This window comes from Dermochelys coriacea, chromosome 25, assembly GCF_009764565.3.
Source record: "Dermochelys coriacea isolate rDerCor1 chromosome 25, rDerCor1.pri.v4, whole genome shotgun sequence".
Taxonomy (NCBI): domain Eukaryota; kingdom Metazoa; phylum Chordata; order Testudines; family Dermochelyidae; genus Dermochelys; species Dermochelys coriacea.
The window spans coordinates 4,081,029-4,107,317 of record NC_050092.1 but is presented as its reverse complement, the minus strand read 5'-3'; the positions used below and the strand labels follow the sequence as shown (position 1 = coordinate 4,107,317).

The 26,289-nt window shown below is 58.3% G+C and overlaps 2 protein-coding genes across 29 annotated transcripts in view; one reads left to right on the top strand and one right to left on the bottom strand.

Moving 5' to 3' along the window:
• LOC119848421 (unconventional myosin-Vb-like) overlaps positions 1-3,274 on the top strand; it is a 74,069-nt gene extending 70,795 nt beyond the window's left edge. For all 6 annotated transcript variants that reach the window (XM_043502659.1, XM_043502658.1, XM_043502655.1 and 3 more), the window contains 3 exons: positions 1,067-1,241; positions 1,849-1,929; positions 2,280-3,274. In XM_043502659.1, coding sequence (XP_043358594.1) covers positions 1,067-1,241; positions 1,849-1,929; positions 2,280-2,438 — 415 coding nt within the window. In that variant the 3' untranslated portion in view covers positions 2,439-3,274. The remainder of the gene's footprint in view (positions 1-1,066; positions 1,242-1,848; positions 1,930-2,279) is intronic.
• The window catches only part of UNC13A (unc-13 homolog A), a 122,978-nt gene that overhangs the window by 1,492 nt on the left and 95,197 nt on the right, over positions 1-26,289 (bottom strand). For 8 of the 23 annotated variants that reach the window (XM_038384278.2, XM_038384280.2, XM_038384277.2 and 5 more), the window contains 9 exons: positions 25,030-25,068; positions 23,185-23,214; positions 20,826-20,882; positions 20,279-20,359; positions 19,821-19,968; positions 18,030-18,086; positions 13,606-13,698; positions 13,100-13,259; positions 5,416-11,678 (listed from right to left, as the gene is read on the bottom strand). In XM_038384278.2, coding sequence (XP_038240206.1) covers positions 11,390-11,678; positions 13,100-13,259; positions 13,606-13,698; positions 18,030-18,086; positions 19,821-19,968; positions 20,279-20,359; positions 20,826-20,882; positions 23,185-23,214; positions 25,030-25,068 — 954 coding nt within the window. In that variant the 3' untranslated portion in view covers positions 5,416-11,389. Of the gene's footprint in view, positions 1-5,415; positions 11,679-13,099; positions 13,260-13,605; positions 13,699-18,029; positions 18,087-19,820; positions 19,969-20,278; positions 20,360-20,825; positions 20,883-23,184; positions 23,215-25,029; positions 25,069-26,289 lie in introns of those variants that run through there. The other 15 variants (XM_038384287.2, XM_038384285.2, XM_043502663.1 and 12 more) reach the window with 5 other exon arrangements.

The window sequence follows — 26,289 nt, the reverse complement described above, 5'->3', positions numbered from 1 at the left end:
GGCTGGGCCAAGAACCCAACCTGCCGCCTCCTGGACTCTCTCCACCCAGGCTACAGCCGCAGTTGGGGGCTTCATACCTCCTAACCTGGGCTTGGCAGTCGCAGCCAACGTGGCCCTGGCACGTCCTCCATAGCATGGGACTGGGAGCCGGACCCTCTGGACCTCATGGGCATAGGGCATGGCCAGGGTGTTGGTTTAGCCAGGTAGCATCTATAGAGGGGGAGGAAAAACTAGACTTGCCAGGCTCCTATGGTGCCATCAGGCCCAGCTACCATCCAGCTCTGCCCCCCCGTCGCTGGTGGGGCACCTCAGTCTGACTGCATGTAGCCTCCTGACACCGCAGCAGCAGCAATCCCCTCCTCCCCCCTGGGAATTGAGTCCCAGGGAGGCTTGCTCTGCTACAGACCTCGGGCAGGACCTGAACCCAGGTCATCAGAGTCCCAGACTAGTGTCCTACGTACTGGGCCATCTTTCCTCCTGCCTAGCTGATTGGGAGTGGGGCTGCTCAGCTCTTCATGGCCCTACGCTGCTATTGGCAGTTTTCCTGCTGAGTCGAGCCAAGCTGTGCCTGGCGTAGGGGCATCCCAGCTGGCCATGGGCCAATGAGTGTCGGGGGGCTGCATCCTGGCAGACTAGTCTGGGGCAGGGGAAGAACTAGGCCCAGCTGAGTGGAAGGGAAGACCATGCTTAAAGTGGGGCCACCCGCTCCGCTGCGTGGGTAACGGGGAGCCTCATCCTGGGCAGTGTGGAGCCCAGGATGGGCTTGAACCTTGGACGTGTGGATCTAAAAGCATCAGCCCCTGGGCTGAGCGAAGGAAGACACGAGCTGTCGCACTGTCGATCCCCTGATCCCGGCACTAAGGGGGACAGCCGCTCTGGATTCGTGGGTTACGTTTGCATTCTTAGTGCTCCCAAGCTCTGTGGCTGCAAAGAGCCACCCAGCTATGTGCGGATTGACGCCCAGGCTCCCCCATGCCAGCCTCTCTGCAGCTGGGGAGGCCTCCCCCAGGCAGCTGTTCCTAAGGGGCTGGGCTTATGGCCGGAGCTTGGTGTTGCTCTGTTCCAGGTACAACGTGAGCCAGCTGGAGGAGTGGCTGCGGGCCAAGGGCCTCCAGCAGAGTGGCGCCATGGAGGTCCTGCAGCCCCTCATCCAGGCTGCCCAGCTGCTGCAGGTGAAGAAGACTACAGAGGAAGATGCTGACGCCATCAGCTGCCTGTGCATGGCGCTGTCCACTCCGCAGGTAACCGGCTGCTCCAGGAGCTCGGGGGAGGGGAGGGCTGATAGGACACAGGCCTGGTCTCTGCCACCCTGGAAGGGATCGAAGCTCCCTAAAGGAGGGAGTGGTGTTGCGGGTGGGGTGGGAGGCAGCATTTGGGTAACTCAGGCTCGAGGGGATCCCCCATCTCATGAAGGCAAAGCGCTCTGGCTGCAAAGCAACTGACTCTGGGAGCTGGTACCAGGATGTGGCCCCTGATTCAGCCCCAAGGGCTCCTGCTCACTCAGGTGCCCACCGGAGGGCCCCTCTTTCTGTAACTGCACTGAGTTCTGCCAGTCAGGACCGTGCTTAGGGGAGCAGAGAAGGGACCCCAGAACTCCGCTTCCTGCAGGCCCTGGCATGGGGACCAGACGGGCCCTGTCGTCTTTGCTACCTTGGTGGGCTTGGAAGGGGCCTGGAGCAGAGAGCAAACTCCCCCAGTCCCAGCTGGGTTGGCTTGAGGCCTATGGGCAGGGCTGGAAGGGGCCCTGGGCAGACTGAATTCCCAGCCTGGCTCTAGTTCTCGCTCCACACAAGGCGCAGCCTCCAGGCCGCTGTTCAGTCCTGTCACCTCCGTGTTCCCTCCTTTCAGATCATGAAGATCCTGCGGGCCTACACCCCTGCTGCTGGGCTCGAGGAGCGTGTCCGCCCCAGCTTCCTAAGCAGCGTAGAGGTGAGTGAGCCCTTTCTCCCCCACCCCCCCCAGACTCGGTTGCCTGGGCGGGGCTCTGTGCCCCACTCCTGTCCTCCCTTCGGCTGCAAGGCAGGGGAAGCGTTATCCTTTGTGGCATCCCCAAGCTGCCGGCAGACAGCTGGGCGGAGTTGCTTTAGCCTGGGGCTGAGATCAGAGGATAGCAGGTTTGGAAGGGACCTTGGGAGGTCACCCAGTCCAGCCCCCTGCTCCAAGCAGGACCATGGCTGGGTGCTTGAGCCAGCCCTGGCTGTCAGGAGGGGAGGGTGTGCGCACGCGTGCACGCACGCGCAAGACTTGCTGGAGACTGGATTGATTGTCTCCCTGCACAGAACCGACTGGCAGAACGAACTCCAGCCGGCCCCTGCCAGCTGCTGGTAGACACGGCTCACCTGTTCCCCGTGCACCTGCCCTTCTCCTGCTCTCCCGTGCAGCTGGATGAGATCCGCATCCCTGACAGCATTAACTTGACGTTCCTGACCCGGGTCTGAGTGATGCCACGGCGATGCTCCTGGGGCAGATGTGGTCACACAACCGTGCATGTAGCAGCCCAGGCTGTGGGGTACTGGCTGCTGTGTCTTAGGGTGGTAGAAATGCCCTTTTCCTTGGAAAGGAGCCAGCGGCTGAGGCTGAAGTTTCGGAGTGCAGCCATGAGGCTTCTGCACCGAAAGAACGGCTCCAAAGGGCTCCAGAAACAGCCCCTTTTAAAATTCAAAACTCCTGCAGGAATTTCCTCTCCGAAACATCCGCATGCCCAGCGTATCCCTCCCACCTCTGAGCCTGAGGGCTTCTAGCAACAGGCCCTTGGGAAATGCTGTGCACAAGGGTAAAGATGCCTCCCTCACACACCAAGGTCTGCACACCAGAGCAGGGCAACCCGGGGCGCCCATGCTGTGGGCTGCACGATCGCTGACTCTGACCAACTCCCCTGGAACTGCAGTTCTCCCAGGTCAGGGCTGGGGGTGAGACGGGCGGGGTGGGGGGGTTTATTATAGCACTTAAGGCAGCATCTGAGCACTTGGGAGCAGGTTTAAAAGCATGTCTTGTGTGGGGCTGGCTGGGTAGGGAATCCCCATTGCTGCTGAGTGGGGAAGCAACAGCCAGGTGGAGCCAGGTTAGGGGGCTTGTCCCCAACCCTTGCTGAAGGGGGCTGCTCTTGGCCCAATACCCACCAGGCATCTATGGGTGCCTCTGGGGAATGCTGTTTCTGCCCCCTCAACTTCTAGGACGTGGGGGAGAGAAGCCAGGCCTGGGGGCTGCCTGCCCAGCAGCTGGGGGTGGGAGGTGAGCTCTCTTCATACAGCCTGTGTTCAGTGAAATACTTTTTTTTAAAAAATTGTGTGAAGTGAATAAAAGTCTCTTTGATAATAAGCTGGAGGCTGGTCTCCCTCAGCTTCCCGCGGGCCCCTCACAAGTCTCCAATCTCAGTGCCAGGGTGTTGGGAGAGGGGCCAGTGTTAGGGGTGAGGCTGGGCAGCCTCCTGGGGAGGAGGCCACCTACCGGGCTGGGGCGTGACTTGAGACTTGGCAGGGGCGAGGAGGGTTTGTTAGGCGCTGCAGATACGAGTCACAGGTTGCCTCCAGCAGGCCACAGGCTGTACCCTTTACCTTGATCCTGGGTGTTCACAGGTCCTTGGACAAAAATCCTGCTGGAGTTTAGCCTGTGTATCCAACCCCCAGACCAGGGAACGTTTTCCCCACTTCCAAGGGGAGAAAACTGGGGCAGTGGATGTGTCTGTGGTAGAGCTGGGCTGGGAACTCTGGTATCCTGGGCTGCCATAGGGGCCTACGTGCTCCATCTTCAGCGAGCACCTGGGCCTTCCTCTCTGCATCTGCCCAAAAATTCCTGGGGTGCTGGGGCAGAAAACACAGGCTCCCCAGCCCCTGTGTTAGCACACAAAATGTGGGGCCATCTAGTCCCCTCTCCCCTTGCAGGGGATGCTGTTCAGAGGTGGCGGGGGGAGTGGTGGGAGTGGGGGTGTATATTGCCATTTGTGCAGAGTAAATTCCCAGCAGGGGCTGAGTGGGGGCAGCAAGGCTCCCAGCCCGCAGCACTCCAACAAGAGGAGCGTTACTTGGCAGTCCTGGATCCTGGCCTGGATTTATCAACAGCCTCTGTTTGCCTGATGTGAATCCCAGTGCTAAAGGGAGCTCTGGCTGGGTCTGGGAGTGGGGGTCTCAAGCTATGTAGGGTGGTCTGAGCCCCCCTGTTCAGTCCAGTCCTGCCAAGAAAACTTCTACCTCAAAGCAGTGCCTGCCCCTACCCAGCTCCAGACAATAACCCCTGGCCTCTCCTCTAAAGGAGTCTAGTTGGAGACTTGCTAGGGGAGAGGGATGCTCTTACCCCTGTACTTCAGCTTGGTAGAGCCCTCTGATTTTGGGAGAGTCCAGGGCTTATGAGTCTGGGGTGTGTGCTGTGCCCTCCTGGGGCTGATAAGCTAGCACCAGCCCAAAACCCCTTGGGCGGCTTTTCCCTGATGGGAACATCTGGGCAGAGACTTTGAAGGTTCATAAGAACAGCCATACTGGGTCAGACCAATGGTCTATCCAGCCCAGTGCCCCAGAGGGAATGAACAGAACATGGAATCATCAAGTGATCCATTCCCTGCTACCCATTCCAGTTTCTGGCAAACAGGCTAGGGACGCCATCCCTGCCCATCCTGGCTAATAGCCATTGATGGACCTGTCCTCCATGAACTCAAAGTTTTTTTTAACCCTGTCATAGTTTTGGCCTTCACAACATCCTCTGGCAAGGAATTCCACAGGTTGATTGTGCGTTGTGTGAAGAAATACTTCCTTTTGTTTTGGTGGCCCCTAGTTCCTGTGTTATGAGAAGGAGAAAATAACACTTCCTTATTTATTTTTTCCATATAAGTCATGATTTTATAGACTTCGATTGTATCCCACCTTAGTCATCTCTTTTCCAAGCAGGTAAGTTCCAGTCTTATTAATCTCATCATATGGAAGCTGTTCCATACCCCTAATCATCTTTGTCACCCTTCTCTGTGCCTTTTCCAATTCCAATAGATCTTTTCTGAGACTGGGCAATCATATCTGCACGCAGAATTCAAGATGTGGATATACCATGGATTTATATAGAGGCAACATATTTTTGTCTTCTGTCCCTTTCCTAATAATTACCAACATTCTGTTTGCTTTTTGGACTGCTGCTGCACATTGAGTGGATGTGTTCAGAGAACAATCCACAATGACTGAAAGATCTTGTTCTTGAGTGGGAACAGCTAATTTAGACCCCATCATTTCATATGTATAAATGGTCATACTGGGTTTCTAATTCAATCCCTTGTCTGAAGGGGTAAAGTTAAGCCTGACTCTCTACAGTTTGAGAGCTAAGAGGCAAACTCTGTTGCTGGGCTGGGTCACTCCACTCCTCTGGGGCGTGGGCACAGAATGGGCACACATACCTTGGCGCTCAGCCGGTTACGGTTTGGAAGGCAGAGACAGTGGCTGCGTGTGCTTTTCTTTTTAATGTCAGTTATAATAAAATTATTTTACAGAGCCCAAAAAAGTCAAAATAGTGCAAAACATCTCACTCTCATGCATCCATGTTTACCATTGTTTGCTCCAGGTCAGGTATAGACAGACACACAGGCCATTGCTGACAGATGTGCTACAGGAGCAGAAGTTACTTGTGATTGAAACTCAAACAAATGCTGACCGGAAGTTCTTGAAGGGGCGCGTTGGAGAGGGAGCCCAGGGAACGGGTCTTGTGTTCCGGTAGCCGTCGGGCTCAGTGAGGGCCTAGCTCGCTGTGCTGCAGGCAGGGATGAGGTCAGTCTGTGCAGGGGCAAGAGGTGGGTGACAGCTGGAGCTGCTGTCTTTGCAGCCCTTTGGGTGGCAGGGCAGGAGGCTGCATTGCTGCTCGCTGCAGGAGCTGGAAAAGGGGTGTAAACATTGAACTGAAACAGGTGTGAGCAGCTAACACTTTGGTCCCAGGCACGTACTACAAAAAGGACTGGATGTTGAGGGAAAAGGGGAGAGGTTGAGGTCTGGTCGCCCTGTCTGGGAAAGGGCATTGCAGGACTACAGGTGGGAGGGTGGAGACAGGAGCTGTTCAGGGTCAGCATCCCTAACCAGTTGACATTCCCAGGGAGAAAGAACATCCACTTTGACATCAGCCAGGGTTGAAGTTTACCCCCAGTGCTTGTGCCTCTACACCTCCTTGGGTCTGCCCCTACTCTAGCACACTGGGTTTCTTTGCATAGCTCCCTGCAGCACCTAAGAGAGTCCCCTGGGCCAGAGCAACCCTATTGTCAATCTCTGTTCCTACATGCAGGGCTCTGGGCTCTCCTTTCTTACATATTGTCTATTTGGCATGAGCTTAGGCTGCTGTACTGGGCTAGGTCACTGCCCTCTACCCCTGCATTGTGTGGAGAAAGGAGCCTACAGCTCCTTATTGCTCCTGGCCTTCAACTCCTTACGGTGCCAGGGGCCTCCCTTCTTAAATGGGGGGGGGGGGTAGAGCCAAATCCCTGAAGATGCTCCTCCCCATGTCAACACTGGCTAGAGGGCTGCTACTGCCTTGGCCATATCCTGTGCCCAGCAGGGGCCTGCATGGTCTGACAGGTACAGCAGGGCTGTGCTGTTAAGGAACAGGACTCAGGAGTGAGCCCCCAGTCCTCTGAGCACAGGGCGGGTGCACTCCTGGCCCTGCCAGCTCCTTGTTTCCAAGCTCCCCCAGGGTCCCTGCTCTCTAACCCCACGAAGCAAATGGCTGCTTTGTCCAGCTCTCTGCTGGGCAGGGCCTGAAGCTCTTTGCGGCCCTGCTGCTCCATGGAGCTTGGCTGTTTAAAGGCTCAAGCGAGGCCTGGAGCTGAGGCTACCCTGGAAGGCTTGCACCTAAGCAGGGCCCTGCTGGCATTAATATTGCTTTGCCGTGGCCAAGGCTGCAGGCCCCTGCCCTACTGCAGTGGCATGGGGTTGGGGTTTAAGCTAGGGCCTAGTATAATGCACTTATGCTAGCCTGGGGGTTGGGTAAATCACTTCTGGCAGCAGTTCTTCATCTAGGTTCTCCACCTCCCCAGTCTCCTTCCCCCTCCCTGACTGCATCACCCTGTGGGGTACAGTGCTAGGCACTAGAACGGCTCAGCCACTGCAGGGCTGTGCCCACTACCCCATTTCCGCTCCCACCCAGGCTCCCTGTCCCCATCCCTTTCCAGCTGTTTGCATTTCCCCTGACATCGAGCGCATCTTCTGCTTTGATGCCAATTTGGAGGGCTGTTGCAGAGGACCTAGGTCTAGGACATTGCACCTCATAGCTGAAAATGGTTTGTTGGCTTTGCTGGGGGAAAACGTAACCCCAGGTGTGAAATGGGGCTACAGGGTTTGCTTCCCCCCTGCCGGAGCCATGGGTCTGTGTAAACTACAGCCCTGGCTGGCGCTGCTTGGGGGCCTGGGGTGGTGTTAACCCTGACCTTTAGAAACCAGCTGTGCGTAGAGGAAAGTGGTGTCTGCGCGGTGCATTCTGCTGGTGGGGGTGGGCACTCTGCCCTCCTGTGCCCCACACATCTTAAAAGGGACTGAGGGGTGTGTATGGGGCCTGGATTCAATCAGGGGCTGGGGCAAGTTACTCCGGTTTCTCTCAAGCTCCCCACTTTGATGCCAGCCCCAGGCTGCACTGGGAACCCTGCTGGCAGTGCCTACCCCTGCCCTAGGAGCCTGGCTGGCAGCTTGGAAAACCTGAGCTCCTTCCTGGCCATGATACAACACTACAGAGGGCCCAGCTGTCCCGGACCAGTGCCAGGGATTTGGAGGGGTAATGTCTAAGTCTAGCTGTGGGGAGGAAGGGTGGTAGGTGCCAAAATCAGCTTGGCCTTTAGCCTAGAAACCAGCCCTACCTCTGTTAGCCCCCCGGGTGCATCTGGCCAGGGAGGCCTAGCTGCCAGCCCCTCTGCTCAGCGTGGGGCTGGGGTTGAAATGAGTTGGAGGCAGCCCTTCAGAAGTGACCAGCCCAGTGCCAGGGAGAGTAAGAGCAGCAAATTATTAATGGGGGTCGGGGGGGGGGTATTAAAACTCCCTAGCTATTAAGAGGCCAGGCAGGGGTGGGGGGCAGATTATCCCGCAGGGGCTAGTAGTGGTTCTTGCCCCTTCCTCTCAGGTACCCGCTTCTGGCCATGGGAAGAGCTAGGATCCTGCACTGGACCTTGGGGCAACTTCACTCTGTTCTTGGAGGCTCCCAAGGTGCTGCTGGGTTTCCTTGGGGTAGGGCTGGTAGGTGTTTACACAGTCGGGGGCAGCTGCCCGGGTTTGGGGTTCCTCTCTAAGGGGAGGGGGCTGGGACCAGGCTGTGCCTTTGCCGGGGCAGGACTGACGGCCCATGGACAAGTGAGCATGGCACAGGGTTACAAGGGCTGCACCTCCGTCCCCTGCGCCCGTGGTCTGACGTGATAGCCCTTTGGAGCTGTTGCAGTCGGGTGGAGAACACGGAAAAACCATCTGTATTTAAAGCTAGTTACAGAGTTGTCAGTGGGGGCCAGGCCGTCCCCTCCCATCCCTTCTCTCTAGGCACAGCTCCCTGGTGCAACTCAAACCACAGCTGCCCGGCTAGTACCGGGCAGGGAGGGGGGAGCTGGCGCCTGTGCGTGGAGGCTGCTGTGCCCCTGTTCTGCCTGCGGGGAGGTGGGAGATTGCATGCCCCATATGGGGATGAGAGGCCCGTACGGGCACGAGGAGCAGAGAGTTGGGCTTCCCTCTGCCACCCTGAGCCTAGCCACGCTGCAGGGGCCCCGCAGTGCCCGGTCTGAATCAAGCCTCCTGACGCTCGGACCCCTTGGCAGCGGGCGCCCGGGCATGGCTCCTACACGTGGCCAGAGCCGTCACTGCGTAAGCAGGGCCTGGGCGGTGCTGAGTCACTGGGGCAGCCGGGAGTGAGCGTACGAGAGGCTGGAGGTCAGAACCAAGCCTGGGCCCCGAGCAGGGTGAGCTCTGCTGCTGGCCTGACGTGAGGCTGTTCTGGCTACAGGATCCGGCCTTCCTGGACCGCTCTCGGCTTTCCATGGCAAGGGTGTGGTGACTGCAGGCTCTGTCTGGGGCCTGAAATCATCTGTGTGCAGAGCACCCCTTCCCCCAGGCTCAGCTGCATGCCCTGGGCTCTCCACTGGGTCCAGCCATCACTCCATCCAGCTGCCCCACATGGTGGGGCTGTGGCAAAGACTCCAGCTTTAGGAATCAGCTGAGCCCACCCTGGCCTATGGGCCCCATGCACTCGGGTCTGCTAAATCAGGCAGTGCTGCCCATGGGCACAGCCCTACTGCTGTGGCAGGAAGGACTGGAAGGTGCAGTGAAGGTGGGGATGGGGTCTCTCTCCTACCCCCAAGGTACCCGGGTTCCTGGCTGCCGGGAAGAGATAGAAGAGGGAGGCATGGTCCCTGCAGAAAAATGACAGAGTTGGCACTCTCCTGGGTAGAGGGGATTCACTCTCACAGGGTCAAAGCTCGGCCAGTCATGCAGAGCGGGTAGGAGGGTTCTTGGCACACCTGGGCACAGGCTGTGCCAGGGAATGGATAAAGCCCATGGACCTTCCCCCCATGCTCTCAGAGCATCGCTGGGGAACAGGCACGAGCCCTGCTGAGCCCTGACCCTGCTGCTGAACTCCACTCGCCCCTGCAGCTAGGCCAGGGGTGGTGGGAGCTCTCCCAGGTGGGGGGCAGGGGAAGGTTTAGGGCCCCAAGGAACATCGTGCAGTGCTATGTGCACAGGGGCAGCGCTCTTTGCCCCACTGCTTTTCAAGCACCCTGGACCCGTGTGGGAGTCCCGCTGCCTACCGGCTGGGAGCACCCACCCCTACCCCACCCCAGCACCACCGGGCCCTCAGCCCACCACCAAGGAAGGAATCAGGGGCCTGTGACACTCTCCCCCTTGGCAGAAATATTTTGCCTTTTATCCTGTAAAGTGACCCAACCTCCTCGGGTGCCTGCCCTTGTCCCACCTGCTGCATCAACTCACTTGCACCCATGCTGCGACACCAACATTTTCACTCCCTCTCATCTCCACTGGCCGCCACCCAGAGTTCATTTACTCACCGGCTCCCCCACGCAGGATGGCAAGGAGTGGCCCTTGACCCTAAGCATCCCCCCCTTTGCGGCTCCTTCTCTCCCAGGGAGCCTACCTGCTTCAGCCCCCCTTCACCCCCCCAGAAGGGCTGCCTGCGGGGATGGGGGAGATGGTGTTTGCAAAGGTGCTGCAGATGGCACATCCCTGTCCCAACGCAGGCCCTGCCTGGGAGGGACGCTGGCTCTGCAGCTGCAGGGCAGGATCCTATTTATACCTGGGAACGGGACCCCTTCACTGGCCTCCTGCCATCTCCGAGCCTGCCGGGGAGGGAGGGTAGAGCTGGGATCCTGGGTCCTTAGCATGATGCCACCCCATGTGTGTGCGGCCCCATAGAAGGGACCCATCAGTGGTCCTGGTTCACATCTCTCCCTCCCCTGCCCCGCTTTCCTGCTAACATGCTCCTGCTACTGGCCTGGGTGGACAAGATTGGCCCCAGCCCTGCTGCCTGGCCTCAGACTAAGCTGCTCTGAGCCACCTGCCCAGGATTGCACAGGCCCCGGGCGTGGGGGATTTGGCACAGGGCTTGGCTATTGCTGACTTAGCTTGTGGCAAGCTATGGCGTGGGGGGCAGCGGACTCCCAGAGCTGCCAGCCGGAGCAGGCTGATGCTGGCCCGTGTGTATCCTTAGCAACCAGGCTCCTTGAAGGTAGCCCTGGCCAAGGAACTAAGGCCCCGGCTCAATCTCCCTGTGCCCATTGCGGCCTGGCTCATCTCTATTGCTGAATGAGGTTGCTATGACCACAGGGTGATTTGGACATGTGATGCTAACTCCTGCTGGAGGGAATCAACCTACTCAATCATGTGTCATATCCCCATACTGCTACCTGCTAGTGTGATTCTCCTGGAGCTCAGGGGCAAGTGTGGGGGCTGGAAGAGCTGGGATCGAGCCTTGCTTCCCTTGGAAGTGGAGGGCAGCACTGTGCCAACCTTGTGGCCATACTGAGTGGCTCACATTTGTTCAAACAACTCCTGCCTCACGGTCAGCTCCAGGCCTTGGCTTCTGCCTCTCCCAGCATCTTTCGTGACAAAAACAGGTTTGGGAAGAGGCGATAAGTCCACCCCTGCCAGCAGTGTGGGCAGCTTGCGCTCCCTGGGGCGGCTGCATCTTCTCTGCCTCACGGCAGCCGGGGCAGTGCCCTTGAACTGCAGCCCAGGGATGCAGAGAGGGGCACAGAGTGTCTGTTTTGAGCCCTGGCACTGGGACGTGGGCGCCTGCTTGTGGCAAGGGCTGCCCGGAGGGGGGGCTTCCTTCCTTAACTGGGGCGGGAGGGCTGTGGACGACCTGTATGGCTTTTACGTGGCTGAAGGATGCTGTAGAAAAGGGGCAGGATGGGGGTGGTACTGGGGATGTTCTACACCTGCTCAGGCCCTTAACTGCTGCCTTCCTCGGCCGAGCGCGTGTCCGACTTGAGCTTGACGAACTCCTTGGCCACCTCGTCGTTGTTGCGCTGCGAGAGGATGCGCAGGACGGTGAGGCCCGTGTCGTCCATGTGGATGCGCCGGCCCAGGGGCAGCCAGCAGGCACAGCTGCCCCGATGCACGATGTCCTTGAGCTGAAGTACAGCAATGCCCACCGTGCGGTCCTCCCGAGCGAAGCAGTAGTCCCTGACACACACCTGCACCTCATAGCACTCGGGGCCCGTCTCGCTGCTCAGGGTGCTGCGCGGGAGGGAAGGGGATGGACATGGTTACTGGTCCTGCCTGCAAGGTCACGCCAGCCGCTGCATGCACAAGGGCACTGGCGCTTTGCTGCCCAGGAATCAGCCTTGGGCAGGGGGAATTGCAGAGCGGCACTGGTCACCTACCCAGGAAGGAATGTGGACCCCAGGCCCTCAGGAGGGGCAGCGCCCTGGGACACTGGTGGTTCTCTCTCCCTGGCAGCAGTTGGGTCCCTGGGCTACAACAGCAGGTGCGTGGGCACTGGGGGTTGTGCCCCAGCCCAGCCTGGCCTTCTCTGGCTCTGAGGGAAGGGAAAATACTGCTGGTCGCAGGGTGAGGGTGCCAAAGGCTGGAGGAGCCAAAGCTGTGCTCCAGTTGCCATCACAGGTCCAGGAGGCCAGCAATGCAGTGACCGCCCTGCCACCTCAGGGCTAAAAACTTCTTACCAGAAACCAAACCTGGTGCCGTGAGAGCTTCAGTTGAACTGCAGCTGGCTGAATCATTAATTGTAACTAATAATCACTAGGGAAAAATGTCAGCAATTCATAGCGATGGTGATGTTTCATGATCAGTCTGACTCCAGCGATGGTGGAGCAAGGTGGGGAGAAAAAGGCAATTTTTTTGACTTTGGAAATGGTGCTGCAGTGCTTCATGGGAGCTGTAGTTCAGGTGCCTCAAGCTCCTACTTTACTCTACAGGCAGGGCTCCCCGGCTGGACTACAACTCCCATGGTATCCCTCCTTAGAGCGAGGAAGCAGAGCAACATGGGAGCCCCAGCCATGGTGGCTCATCGGAGAAATAGTTCAGGAGCTTCATGTGCCCATTCTCTTCTATAGATGGGGCTCCCTGCCTGGACTACATCTCCCATAGTGTACCATGGTCTCCCTCTTGGTGCGAGGGAGGTGGTGCATCATGAGAATCCCAGGCCACAGTGCATCATGGGAGATGTAGAATCACAGAATATCAGAGTTGAAAGGGACGTCAGGAGGTATCTAGTCCAGCCCCCTGCTCGAAGCAGGACCAATCCCCAATTTTTGCCCCACATCCTTAAATGGTCCCCTCAAGGATTGAACTCACAACCCTGGGTTTAGCAGGGCAATGCTCAAACCACTGAGCTATCCCCCCCCCCAACTGTTTTTTGTGAAAAATTTAATTTAGTCAAAAACCCAATTTGCCATCAAAAATCATCTTAGAGGGAACATTTTTGACCAGCCCTAGGTGGCACTTTGAACAGCATAGCACCCCCTAGTGCATCAGCTGACTCAGAGAGAAGCACAGCCATCACTGAATCACCACCTCTCACGTGCAGTTCATTTTCCACTGCTAATCCCAACCCAGCCCAGCCCTGTACGCTCATAAGATCTTGGTCTATCAGGCAGGAGGGACGGGACAGGACTGAAACCTGTGTCAAAGCCACTCACAACTGGAAGCTTTCATTGTATTTGGGGGCCCAGCTGTTGTTCTTGGACTTGGTGGCAAATTTCCTCTTCTTGTCACTGAGATGGGGCCCAATGATGTTGACCTCAATGAAGGGACGAAAGATGCCCGATGTTTGCCACTTGAGGTCATTAGCAGCCACAACTGCAAGAAAGGAAAGGGTGCATCAGCTGGTAGCTTGGGGCTGTGGGGAGGATGAGGGGCACTGCGAGGGCTGGTGGGAAGGGTGCAGCCCAGACTAGGCAGTGCTGGGTGCTCCTAGCCTTTGGCAATCGAAAGTTCAATTGCTGAAATGTTGTGACCACAGGAGACTCACTCCTGCCCATCTCCCAACAACCCTGCTAGCAGGTAACATCCTGGGCCAGCCAGGTAGGGCTATTGAAGGGGTTCAGGCATGTGCATGTCCCCAAAGAGCCGGGAGAGTACGCCTGGCCTCCTGCCTCCCTCCCTGTGCTCAAAGCACTGGGCACGCCCCATGCCGGGCACCAACCTTTGACGGTGACTTTGTGTTCCCCGGTGCCAGGGTGAGTGAAGAGCTCTATGTGGATCGACACCTCCCCGACTGGGTCATCCACGCCAGATCCTGCGCCGCAACAGCAAGGCAAGATGTGAGCCCCCCCTCCAGCCAAGCACACACAGCAGGCCAAGTTGGGCCCACTCTGCTGGAGGAATCAGGTCACCAGCTTGGCTGAGCACCTCAAAGGCAGAGAGGAGACAACTGCTCATGGGTGTCCCCCCCACCCGCCCGGCATGTTCAGCAGCGTTTTCCTGTTCCCTTTCCCACCCAGTGCCAGCATGAGACGGCCCGGGGGCCGTGGAGAGACAGCTGCAGCCTTCCCCTTGCTCTAAGCAGGGCCCCGGTGAAAGGAGCACAATGGTTGTCCCATTGCCCCCTGCCCCATGGAAAGTGTTTCCTTTCCCTTCCCTAGGGCGGTCCCCTGAGACGTACTACACCCACTATGGGCCTGATGTTCAACCCACACCGGGGCAATCGAGCAATTCCACAGCCGGTGCTGGCTCTGTATTGGTGTAAGTGAGCTTGACTCTGACCCGGTCACTCCCCATTGATCACAGAACGCGGAGCAATGGTCTCAAGTTGGATATTGGGAAAAACGGTTGGATATTAGGAAAAACGTTTTCACTAGGAGGGTGGTGAAGCACTGGAATGCGTTACCTAGGGAGGTGGTGGGATCTCCTTCCTTAGAGGTTTTTAAGGTCAGGCTTGACAAAGCCCTGGCTGGGATGATTTAGTTGGGGTTGGTCCTGCTTTGAGCAGGGGGGTTGGACTAGATACCTCCTGAGGTCCCTTCCAACCCTGTGATTCTCTGATTCTATTGAATAAATGAGGAAACAGCTGCCCAGAAACAGTGCGGGCTAGTGGGTGACAGTGCACTAGGCTGGGAGGCAGGCGCTAAGCGTCCTAGGCCCGGCTCCATCCCCCTCCCGCCAGAGTCCCTTTGGCCTACAGCCCCAAAGGGGATGAGGGGCCAAGCACCCAGCCCCTTTGAGGAGCTGGGCTCTCCCCTCGCATGGTTGGCGTGTCTTTGTGGAGTGTCACCGGCTAACCCGATCATGCCTCGCACAACGTGAGGCTGCTCTTGGGTTGCACGTTTAGGTGCAGCTCTAATGCCAGCGCCATGGCCAAGTTCTACCCAGCAAGACCGTGGCAGAACCAGGCCTAGAACCCAGGAGCCCTGACCTCCCACGTCCCCGCTCTGCTGTGCAGCTCCAGACACCCAGGCAGCCCTGCGCCTGTGACAGCCCAGCCCGTGTAGGAAGTATCGCCTTGACAATGCATTTGGAATGACGTGCAGGAGCCAGCGCCGCGCTCCCCGCCCATTAGACGGGGCAGGACGGGGGTTCATGGCTCTTTTAGCCATGAACCGTAGAGGATGGCAGGGCCCAAGCTAATTGCAATAACAAAATCGCTCAGTTATTGAGCCATAATTGACAGGTGGCAGCTCCTGGCTTCGGGGACGGGCCAGGCCAGGCTTCAGACCCTGTAGTCCATCCAGGGGCAGAGGCTGGGCCTCTGGGCAGGACCGTGCATGAGGCTGAGTGAGGGCCAATTACCATCCGTTTTGTTCTTTTCTAATGAGTCCCTGGGAAGTGACTTGACTTTGGCCGCAGGCTGGTTGGGCTCAGCGAGGGAGGCTGCTACATCCCCACCTGCTGTGTGGTGCCCCGGAGTGGAGGAGGCTGCCCATGGACGGGGGTGGGGTGGGGTGGCGGGGGACTCCTGTCCCAGAGAGCTACCAGGGGAGAGCCCTGCTAAGGACACACAGGCAGCCCCGGAGTCAGAGTGCCTTGCCTGGGACAGACGCTGACAGCTCTGCTGAGCTGTGGGGAGCAGGAGGGGAGAGTCTTATCAGCTACGCAGCGTCCCCCCATCACATTTCACCGGGGACTGCTTGGAGCCATCAGCCTAGAGCCCGCCTGATTTTTGGCAGCAGCTTCTCCTTGATGATCCCAGTCACCTCCAGTAGCCCAGAATGCCACAGTCACAGACTAACAGCGCACAAGCCCACGTGACCTGAGCCCACCAGCTCCTCCCCAGCCCAACCCCCAGCTCCCCCACCCTATCCTACCCCCTGAAGGCTGACCCCCACCCCGCCTTACCCCACAGGCAAATCCTGACCAGCAAGACGGTTCACAGTCCAGCCAGGGTTCCCTGGGGCTCTGCATGCAGGTGGGGGGACGGGGAGGGGAGAGAGGACGGGGACAGGTGCATGATGAACAATTCAGTCCAACTGAGGGCGGGGGTGGGGGTAAGACATTTAAGGGGCGGGTGGGTGGAATCTTCCAAACCGTCACGGAAAACAAGCCCGGCCGGAGAAGCGAAAGCTAACGTCCTCTTGGGCAGGGCTTGAGTCTGATGTGCAAAGACCATGGATCGCAGAGCAGGAGCCCCTCGCCAGCCCCAGCAGCTGGCTTTTAGCCAATCACGGCTGGGCTCTGAGTCGGGGGATGGGGAAGGACACCCAAAGGGGCTGCGTCCAGCTCCCTGGCCCAATTGGAATCCAGCTGGGTCCCTCCCGCCCTGGGATTAGGGTGAGCTACTGCAGGATAGGGGGGCATTGTGCCTGGGCTTCTACTGACTTGCCCGGGTTGGTGATTTTCAGGGGGGGCACCAGAAAGAGGGGAGCAGTGAGACAGCCTATGAGGGGGGTCTGCACTGAAGACCCCCCTTGTTGGGGAAGGGGAAAGGGGTCAAAGACTCAGCCTCTATCCCATGCAGCCATGTTGCCCATATACACAGTGTGTGCCCTGGGACCCGTAACCTAATGGCCAAATGGGTGTGCGGTAGAGGATAACAGCCTACTACTGCTAATGGCTACCAGAGCTCCTCCTCCTGTAGTGTAGAGGTTCGTTCTGCAGCACTGAAGTGGCTGGATCCAAATGGCTGTAGTGGATGGGAGGTGGCTGGTGCATACAGCTCCATCTCAAAGGTGGAGGTGATGGGACTGGGCCCCACTGCTACTCCAAAGGGGGGGGGCTGGGGTGAGGGGGAAACTCTCTGGATCCATAGCCTTTAGCCCCTGCGTGGCCAAACTCATGTCTCTTTTTCTTTTCCCGCCAGATCTGCACCAAACTAAAACAATAACCCCCCCCCCCCCCGCCCCTGGAGTCACATGCTGAGACTCGCTCAGTTCATAAACCGAGGGAGAGAGGAGTGATCATCTCTGTGCTCAGTGCAAGCATGGAAAACACAAAATGCAGTGACCCCTGCACCAGGCCGAATGGCACCAACACACAAGGGCTGGAATGCAAGTGGCAGGGCCAAGCTGCATGGGGGGGGGTGGGGGGATGGGGCAGCCCCACCCCCGCATTCTGATGCAGTCTTAAGGCGGACAGGACTTATTTGCACCCGGAGCAAGGCTAGTAAGAGTCTCTGTGAGGCTGGTGAGCCGCTGGCTGCATCTGGGCCCCCTCGGCTCTCTTTGGAGCCTAGCATTCAAAGGCTGAGGCTGGGCTGGCTCTGACTTCCACCTCCCACACCCTGCCCCGGGCTCCCCAAAGGGTTGGAGGCAGGCAGCTGCTTTGCTGAGGCTCAGCAGCTCAGCTTCAGGAGGGAGCTCTTGGCTCTTTGCTGCAGCCATCTCATCGTGGGGGCGGGGAGAAAGCTTGTCCACTCCCCATCATTTCCCACTCACTTGTGAGTGCTGTGAATGCCTGCGCCGTGGGAGAGGGGGTCTGGCAGAGGCAGAATAAGACCGAGCCCTTGGGTCCCTTGGATCAACGCCCAGTGACCTAGATTCACAGGCCCGAAGAGACCCCTGTGATCAGAGCACAGGCCCTAGAATGTTACCCACTGATTCCTGCACCCAGCCCACAGCTTGTGGTTGAGCTAGAGATCTTAGCTAAAGACCCCCAGTCTAGGTGTACAGACTCCAAGCGAAACCCTTGGTAGGCCATTCCCACGGTTAATGACCCTCCCTGGGGCCACCTCAGTGAGTCAGTGAGAAACACCAGGGCTGGTTTTAGCCCTCAGTTAGTGGGCAAATCCGCCCACTTCAATAGGGCAAGTGCCGACTGAAGGCCAACTCTCATCAAGAGAGGTGCCTCGGAGCATCTGGGCCTAAGAGTCTAGCCAGTGGCCAAGAAGGGATGACTTGGGGGGAGAGGAATTGGGAAGAAGTGCCCATTTGTGGGGCCGAGGCAGGTTAGGGGTCTGGCTGGAAAGAAAGACACAGCCACCTCCTCTCTCCCTATCCCCAGCAGCTTTTAGAGCAGGCATTCCCCAACCCTGAATGAACAGGCCCCCCGTAAGCGACACAATCCCCCCTCCCCATCCTCCCAGCTCTCCAGGCCTTTGCGCCCCGATCGGGGGCGGAGGGACTGTTACTAGCTCTGGCCGGTTGGAGATGGGGTGCTCAGGACGGGTGCATCAGGGTTCGGAAGTGTTAGACGTACCCTTCTCAGGATAAATTTCTTCACTAAGGGTAAACCTAATACCTTTTCCACCATGGACTAGTAAAAAGGTAAAAAGGAGAGAGAGAGGGAAGAGCGGAAGGAGAGAAAGAGAGAGAAAGAGCACGTGTAAGGGAAGGCAAAGGGAAACATTGAAAAATAGGGAGGAAAAACAACAGAGAAAGAGATCAGATCTCGCAGACAGGTGCCGGCTTCAGCTAGAGAATCCAAAACAAGACGTTACAGCGACATTGTGTTAGACAGCGGGGGGAGGGGGGTGTGCTGGGAGCCGGATGCCTCCAGGAGGAGGGTTTGAGCAATTTGGGGCCAGCGTCAGCTGGGGTCCCCTGTGGACAACAGCGATTTAGGGTCTATGGAATTTGCCAGCAGGCGTGGGCATCGCACTGCCTGGGAGGGGGCTTTTTTCGCTACATTGTTACTCCAGGATCCCTGGTACTTTCATACAGGTTGTTACTGCCAGCTGGGGGCTAATTAGCACCAATTGGGAGGGCAGGTCTGTGGCCACCTGTCCCACTAGCAGATGAATCCCACAATCCACCATCCAGTACCAAGTCACTAGAGCCCTGTGGATGTACATGGCCCTTGCCAAGGGGGAGCGGGCAGCATTACCATCTCCCAGCACAGCCCCTTCTGCATCCCCTGCTCTGCCACCAGACGGGAGGCACAGACAGGACAAACTCCCCACTATGCCTGCCAGGGCTCCACCTGACCCCTGCAGTGCCTGGCCGGTGCCCCCGCGGATGGAGCAACAGCACACACTGGAGGGCCTGCCTGTGCTGTCCAGCACTGAACCGGGTAATTCCTTCTGCTGTCTGGAGAGACCCTGACTCGGTTTCCCCTGCCGCAGTGATCCGGACCAGGGGGAGCTCCCTGTGCTAACCTGAAGAGGAACAGGCCTGGATGCGAGGCAAGAACCAGTGCTGGTGGCTGTGGCCTGCAGGGAGCTGCATGTGTAGGGTTAACCCCTTCCGAGCTGGGCCCTGCACACGGGGTCCATCCCCCAGTGCTCCCGGGGCACGCTGAGAATTTAATTTAAAAATTTTTGGAAGTGGCCAGTGAGTTGGGGCACCCGGAAGGAGGCACCTGGACCTGATTTCTGGGGGTGCTGGTGGCCCGTAACGTCAAAGGGAGCTGCGGGACTCTGTGCCTCTGACAATCAGGCACCAGGCTGAGCTCCCAAAAGCTGCGGCACCAAAACCAGTGGCCACCTCGGGAAGGCCCCCTCCTGCCCCAGCGATGCCCCGGCTGTTGGCTCCCCTGGGCCTGGAGCCCGGGAGTGCAGGACGCAGCCAGCACAGCTGCTATTCCTGGGAGCCCTGCAGGATCCCTTTGCATGCACCCCAGATTTCCCTGCTGCATGTGCTCCATAGGTGCATGTAGCACTTATAACAGGGGCCAGGCTGCCGGCCTGGGGGCTCTCGGCCCCTTTCCCTAGCAGGTGGCATAACAGTGCCAGGGCCCCACCACCAATGCCCCCTGCCCACCAACTCTCCAGCACCCAGGCAGGGCAGCGGAAGGGCTGATGCCCCACTGCAGCTAGAGTCCTGTTTCACTGCTACCCGAGGAAGAGCAGGATGCACCCACAGCAGGTGCCCTCCCCACAGACATGCCCGGCACGCCGGGTTGAGTTCGCTGGGCTGGGCCAGTGCCCCCATCCTGGATGTACCCAGGACATTAGGTGGATGTACCCATGATGCCAGTCAAACAGGTGGGCGCAGCAACTGTGGCAGCCCTTGGCGGGGGCTGCGCAAAGGGGGCCGTGGGGTCTCTTACCCTGAGACGACTGAGTCTGCACGAAGGTTTTGATGAGCAGGTCGGTGGCCTGTGTGTACAGAGACAGGGCATAGCGCAGCGATTGCAGGTCGGGGCTCTTCTCCAGGAAGGTCTTCTTCAGCCCCACTCCTCCCGCATGGAAATATTGCTGAGGGGAAGACAGAGGAGACCGGGTGATAAGGGAGCCATGTGGGGGTTCAGGGCCTGGTGGGCAATCTACTGCGGGCACAGTCCCAGAACACCCAGCAGGGAGGTCTCCGCTTCTTGCTCGTGCCATGGTACTGTCGTGGGCAGATGGGGAATCCTGCTGCAGTTCCCTGGCTGGATGGTGCAGACACCTCTTTTGTCTCCACTCCCAGAAAGGGGGGCTTCAACAGACTGCATTTATCCCACCCTTTAGCAGGAGGGAAAGATGGGCAGGCAGCCGACCAGGTGCAGGGGAGACGGCACAGATTTACCTTGATGGTGTCCAGGGCCAGCTCCACCACGGCACACTGCTTGGGGGTCAGGCTCTTGGCCTCCTCGCGCACCATGTGGTCCTGAAACGAGCAAGTCGCTCAGTAAGAGCCAGGGCTGTACCACGCCAGCTCCCAGGATGGTGTGCCTGCCTCCCCGGCTGCCAAGCTGGGGTGACAGGTGCCTGATGTCTCTCAGTTACCAGGTCCTTTTCATAGGATCCTAGAATATCAGGGTTGGAAGCGACCTCAGGAGGTATCTAGTCCAGTCCCCTGCTCAAAGCAGGACCAATCCCCAATTTTTGCCTCAGATCCCTAAATGGCCCCCTCAAGGATTGAACTCTCAACCCTGGGTTTAGCAGGCCAATAGCTCAAACCACTGAGCTATCCCTCCCCTTAATTAGCCTGGTTTCTTGCTTTATATTAACAAGGTCTCTGATAAGCTAAAGATACTTATATCCGGGCATTACAATCACTGGCTAATTGACCTCTGGGGAGGAGCAGCCTCACCCAGAGATTAAATATACCCGCGCTGTCCCATTCCTTTTACCTTCAGTTTGGACAGCTGCCCCAGCTCCTTGGCCGCATTGAAGATCATCTGGGTGCCCTGCAGCGCACAAGAGAGAGAACAAAAGGCAAAGAGGCTTGAAAACGATTCTTCCCCATGCTAGCTGACCATGCCCTCTCTGCAGGGCCCACCCCCAGTCACTAGTGCTGGGAGGAGAGACTGCCTGGCAGGGGATCGCAGGGCAGTGCGGATGAGGGACAATTCTAGGGTATAGAATGGGGGGGATGTGTACGAATAGTGCCCTGTGGGTTTCCCTGCATTAATTTCACCAGATCCCCCTGCCGTGACGCACTTGAGCAACCAAGGGGCCTGGGGTTCCACCCGGCAGACGGACCAGCCGGCATGTGAAAAAATGGACTCACCTATATTTGTGCCAAAGAAGCAGCGAGTTGGCAGCTCTCTGCCTGGCAGGGTCCCCAGGCCCCAACCCCTGCTGGATAGCCATGGAGATGTTTGTGACTCACACAGGCTGATGTTAATGAACGCCCTCTGAGCATCAGTCCAAATTATTTGGGGGGGTACATGTGCAGCACCCCTCTTCCCACTGGGCTTGGAGAGTGGAAGTGCTTGACTTCCCTCCACTGCACGCGGCTCCAGCTTCATGAGGGCTGCTCCCCTTCCTACTCCCACTGCAGCTGTGTGACTCTGGGGAGGAGCTCCCAGAGGGTGCATTGGCCTAACCCCAGCCAGAGCTAAGCATGACTGACTCTCTGGTTACAAAGCAGCTCTCCCTTTGGCCCATGCAGGCCCTTGTGACCTGGCCCCGAAGGCTGCACTGGCCAGGAATGGCTCTGGGCAAGAGGGGTGGAGTCCTTCCCTCCCTGACCTGCAGTTTGCTGCTGGAATTTTCAAAGGGGACCTAAGAAACAAGCCCTGGGCCCCCCCGCCTGGATGGCTCCCCAGGGCACAGTGGGAGCCGGGGCCACTCGCTCACCTTCTGCACCGATTGGCCTACAAAGTGCCTTTCAGCCTCCCAGCAAGTCTGAGTCCTGCTCCCTCCTGCTGCAGGATCCCCATCCCAGGTCCTGATTCTGATATGCATGAGTCCAATGTTAACTCTTAACCCCCTGGGGCCAACCCGTGGGGCTTAGGGTGGGGGCAGGGGAAGTCAGAGAGACAGTCTGACACCCACCTCGCTTCCCCCCTCCCCTCCATCCCCACAGAGAAACGAGCCAGAGAGCAAAAGAAGAGAGGACATTTTAACAGGAAAGGAGCGAGAGAGCGGGTGACACGGGGCAGAGACACACAGGAGCTGGGAGGTGACACACAGGTGACAGGTTCCAGCCTGGAGGAGGAAGGTCCAGCTTGCTGAGCTTTCAGGGACCAGCCTAGGCCCTCGGGGAGCCCTAAGGGGCACTCGGTGGCCATGTGGTGCTCACGCCTCTGAGCATCCTTCTAGCCTCCCTGACACCAGTTCTGTTGTATGGGCTCCCGCTGCCCGGCAGCTGTTGCAGTGCCAGCTTGGAGAGGGCACCCCTTGGCCAACACGCTGGTCGACAGGTTCACCAGAGCTGGAGCTCGTGAAAGCTGACATCCCTTTGGGAGGGGTATCTCACAGGGGAAAGGTCCCCCCTTCCCCCAGTGCCCCTTTCAAAGGGCTGCTTCCCTCAGCCCCTTGTGATGAAGGAAACCCAGCCCAGTCAGGCCTGGGGTGAATCAGGCTGTGGCCTGCCCGTGGTGGGGTGGGAAGGCAAAGTCACTGCTCTTGGGCTCAGCTCACCGTCTGCAGGGCTCCCATGGAGCAGCTGAAGGAACGGCAACGCTGCAACCGCCCTAGGGCCTCATGGTGCCCTTCGCTCCCACCAGTGACCGACAAACCCAGCTGCCCCTGCAGTGGACCCTGTCCCATGCCACAGTGGGGTGGACTCGGGCACAGCCGGAAAGTGGCCGCACAGTGAGTCAGAGCCAGGAATGACTCCTGACCCCCAGTCCCTTGCTCTAACCACTAGGCCTAGTCCCTCCCAGAGCCAGGCAAGAACCCAGGTGTCCTGACCCCTAGTCCCCCTGCTCTAACCACTAGGCACCATTCCCTTCTGCAGGATTTGGATTGCTGGGCGAGCAGGGCCCAGCCCTGCCTACACACCCGGCCCCAGTCAGCAATGGTTCCATAGCCCTTGTCAGCAGAGGGGCCCCCAGGAGCCCTTCCTGTGCTGGTCTCAAAGCCCAGCCCGCGCCCCTGCATGCAGGCAGGCCAGTGAGCTGAGCCCCAGTCAGCAGCAAGATCGAGGAGACACTGTCGCTGGGGATCACAGGGTGGGGCAGGGGGTGAGAAAACAACAGCAAGAGGCACAGAGGAGAGAGAGCAAAACCGAGCAGGCTTAGAATCAAAGAGTCTCCTTACATCTGTGTGACTGGGCAGCTTCACCCTGCTCTGGAGAGAGAACAGCATTGGATATAGTTATCACCGTCAGCAAACCAACCCAGCCGAGGACGGACCCGCCCCCCCGGAACACCTCACCAGGGCCAAGCCCATCAGCCCGAGCGGGATCGGACCCCGGGTCCGCTCCTCTGGCCAGCTAGATGCAGAAAGAGTTGGGCCCAATTCTTTGCTGGGGTAAATTGGTGCTGTTTTTGTTGGTGCCGGTGCATTCCAGCAGAGGATCTGGCCCATTGTGCTCGCTGAGCTTTGTTCCGGCCCACAAATGGCTCTGCTGGCTGCTTGCAGACTTCAGGAAATACCTGTGATGAGTCCACCAGTTCTCATGCAGCCCCGCCTGCAAGAGTGTTCTGGGAGCTCTCCCTGCCTTCCAAGATGGTGGCTGCAGGAGGAAGTCTACCCTGATCCCCATCCCCATCACAGGTATTATGGGGCTCCGTTTGCTTTCCTGGGATGAGTAGGGGAAGCTCCTGAATGATGATACCCTTCCAGGGTCTCCAAGTCCTTTACAATGCACTAATCCACCAACCTCTCACTACTTGTAGCCTTATTTTACTACTGGGGAAACTGAGGCACACAGCAAGGCAGCGGCTTGCTCAAAATCACATGGCAAATCCGTGGCAGAGCCCAGGAGTCCTGGCCCCCTGATGCTTCTGTCCACAGCACAGGTGAAGGTTTCCGGACACTCCACAGAGCCAACGAAGAGCTGCAGCCACGGGCAGTGGTTCTGTCACTCTAGGGTGCTGGCTAGCAAGGGTTGCTGCTCTTTAGACAAAAACCCATTGCAGGTGGGGCAGGTTTGGAGGACATGGATTTCTGTGCCCACCTGGAGTGGATACTTCTTGGCATCTGCTCCCATGCACGGCAGAGTCCCACAGGACTCCTGCCTGCCTCGCCTTGACGGTACAGGCCACTTTGCAGGAGCAGCCCCCAGCTAGCCAGTCTCAGGAGCAGAAAGGCTCCCCCCACCTCAATAAGGCATCAAATAGCTCCTCTGGTACACACACACACACACACACACACACACACACACACACACAATTGCCTTGCCTGCCATGCTGGCAGATCGGTCCCTGCCCGGGCGGGTGCCACCAGGCTCTTTGGAGATGCACCAGCCTGGCATTCCATAGAGGATGAGCTTTGCTGCCTTCCCCCCAAAGCACCATTCTCCAGTACTTGAGGCCATGGGCGGGCGGCTCTGTCCCCTCTCTAACCATAGGGGCCAGACCATTAAATCCACAGGAAGGGTAGGGCTGGGCTGTGGTACAGCCATGCAGACGTCTTGTGCTCATTCCTGGCAAACTGCCCCCAAGGGCCTGCTAGAGCCGCTGCTGGGCCGCGTCCCCACTGTGGCTCATCTGACCTGCAGCAGACCTGGTTCCCTGCACCCACCTGCTCTGCTCCAGCTCCCAGCAGCCAGTCTCCCCAGGCCACGGGCAAGACACCACCTCCCAAGCCTGGATGCCACATGCATGGGTATCCCCAGCACACCCAATATACACAGACGCATCACAACACCCCTCCCTCCCCACCAAACACCTACACATACACATACATCCCTGGGCAATACAGACCCAGACAACACAACACACAACTACACCTCTGTACGACAACACACACACACACAATGCACATCCAGACGACACAACATGTGAAGCACGACACCCAGGTCCCCAGGCAATAGGCAGCCGGGTCTGTCTCTGCTCGGCTGTACTGAGCAGGGCTAGCAGATTGATTTGAGTGGGGGCTGGGGGTGTGGGACAATACACGGCTAGCACAGACAGTCAAAGAAGCCAGAGGGCTAATTACCTTCTCTGTCCCCTTGCCGTGTTTTCTCAAGAGCGTCCCCTGCAGAAACAACGTCAGAAGTCGATCAATGGTACAGAGAGGTGTGAGTGTGCCGGAGTGTGTGTATGTGTGATCATTCGCTGGAGGGGAAGGATGCACTAACTGACCCACCCCCACGGCCCCCCCCATCCTCCTTCCCTTACAGACTGGGGGACTTTGGCAGCTGGGGATGCAAAAGGGGAGGGACTGCCAAAGGAGGACGTATGGCTGCCTCTCGCAACCTTCCGGTCCTGGGCTAGTCTCAGTCTTCATCTATGACCATGATGGTGGGGGCATGTCTCTGTGTGTGTCTGTGTGTGTGGGGGGGCTTAGGCACCTCATCGGCAACCGACGGGCAAGCCTAGCACCTGTTGAATCCCAGGGAGCTTGGCAGGGCGGCTGCGCATTCTCACCCCCAAAACCTTGCGTGGAGTGGATCGGGGGGCACATCCCACCTGTCCGCTAGGCCTCTCCCACTGTGGACCCCTGGAGGTGAATGTGGCATTGGGGACAGCAGGGCAACAGTGCTGAGTGATGCTGCTTTTACAGCCAGCTAAAAAGGAGGAGAGGAGGCAGGGGGCACAGCTGGTAAAGGAGGAGGGGGGTGTGCCCATTCCCAGCAAAGGGGGGAGCTTTAGGAGTATCCTTCAAAAGGGGTTTCACAGCACGGCTGGGATCATGCAAGACACCACAGTTGAGCTGGGGGAGCAGAGAGCCGGCAGTGGGATGAATGGGGGGTGGGTGGGCATCCAGAAAGGACAAAAATCCCCAGGCGGGATGGGGGCCTGGGAATCCACTGCTGTACAGACAGGTGGGGGAGCTGGAGAAGCCAAGCAGCAGAGGTCACATCGCTCTGCCCGAGCGGCCTGCCCGGGAGGAGGGGACACAAGCCGAAGGTTGCCTGCACTAGGTGTTCTTCTCTCTGGAGATCCCTAGCGGAAAGCAGGCAGTGGGCCCATGGCCACGTTGTAGGTCAGGTACTGCCTGCTGGCCTCCACTTGGGGTCTTCAGCAAGCCAGCTACCCGTGCTACCCATCGCATGCAAAGCTCGTCTTCCTACCCTAGTGAAGGCGAGCCCCAGACAGACAATGGTGAGCCACTTGAACACAAGGTCATAAAGAGCTAGAGAATGAGGGGAAGGATCATCCCCACCCTGTCACCATCTCCTCAGCAGCTGAACAGCTAACGCCACAATTTGGTAGGAACCACTAAAAACACCAAGGGGTCTCCACCCACTGGCTC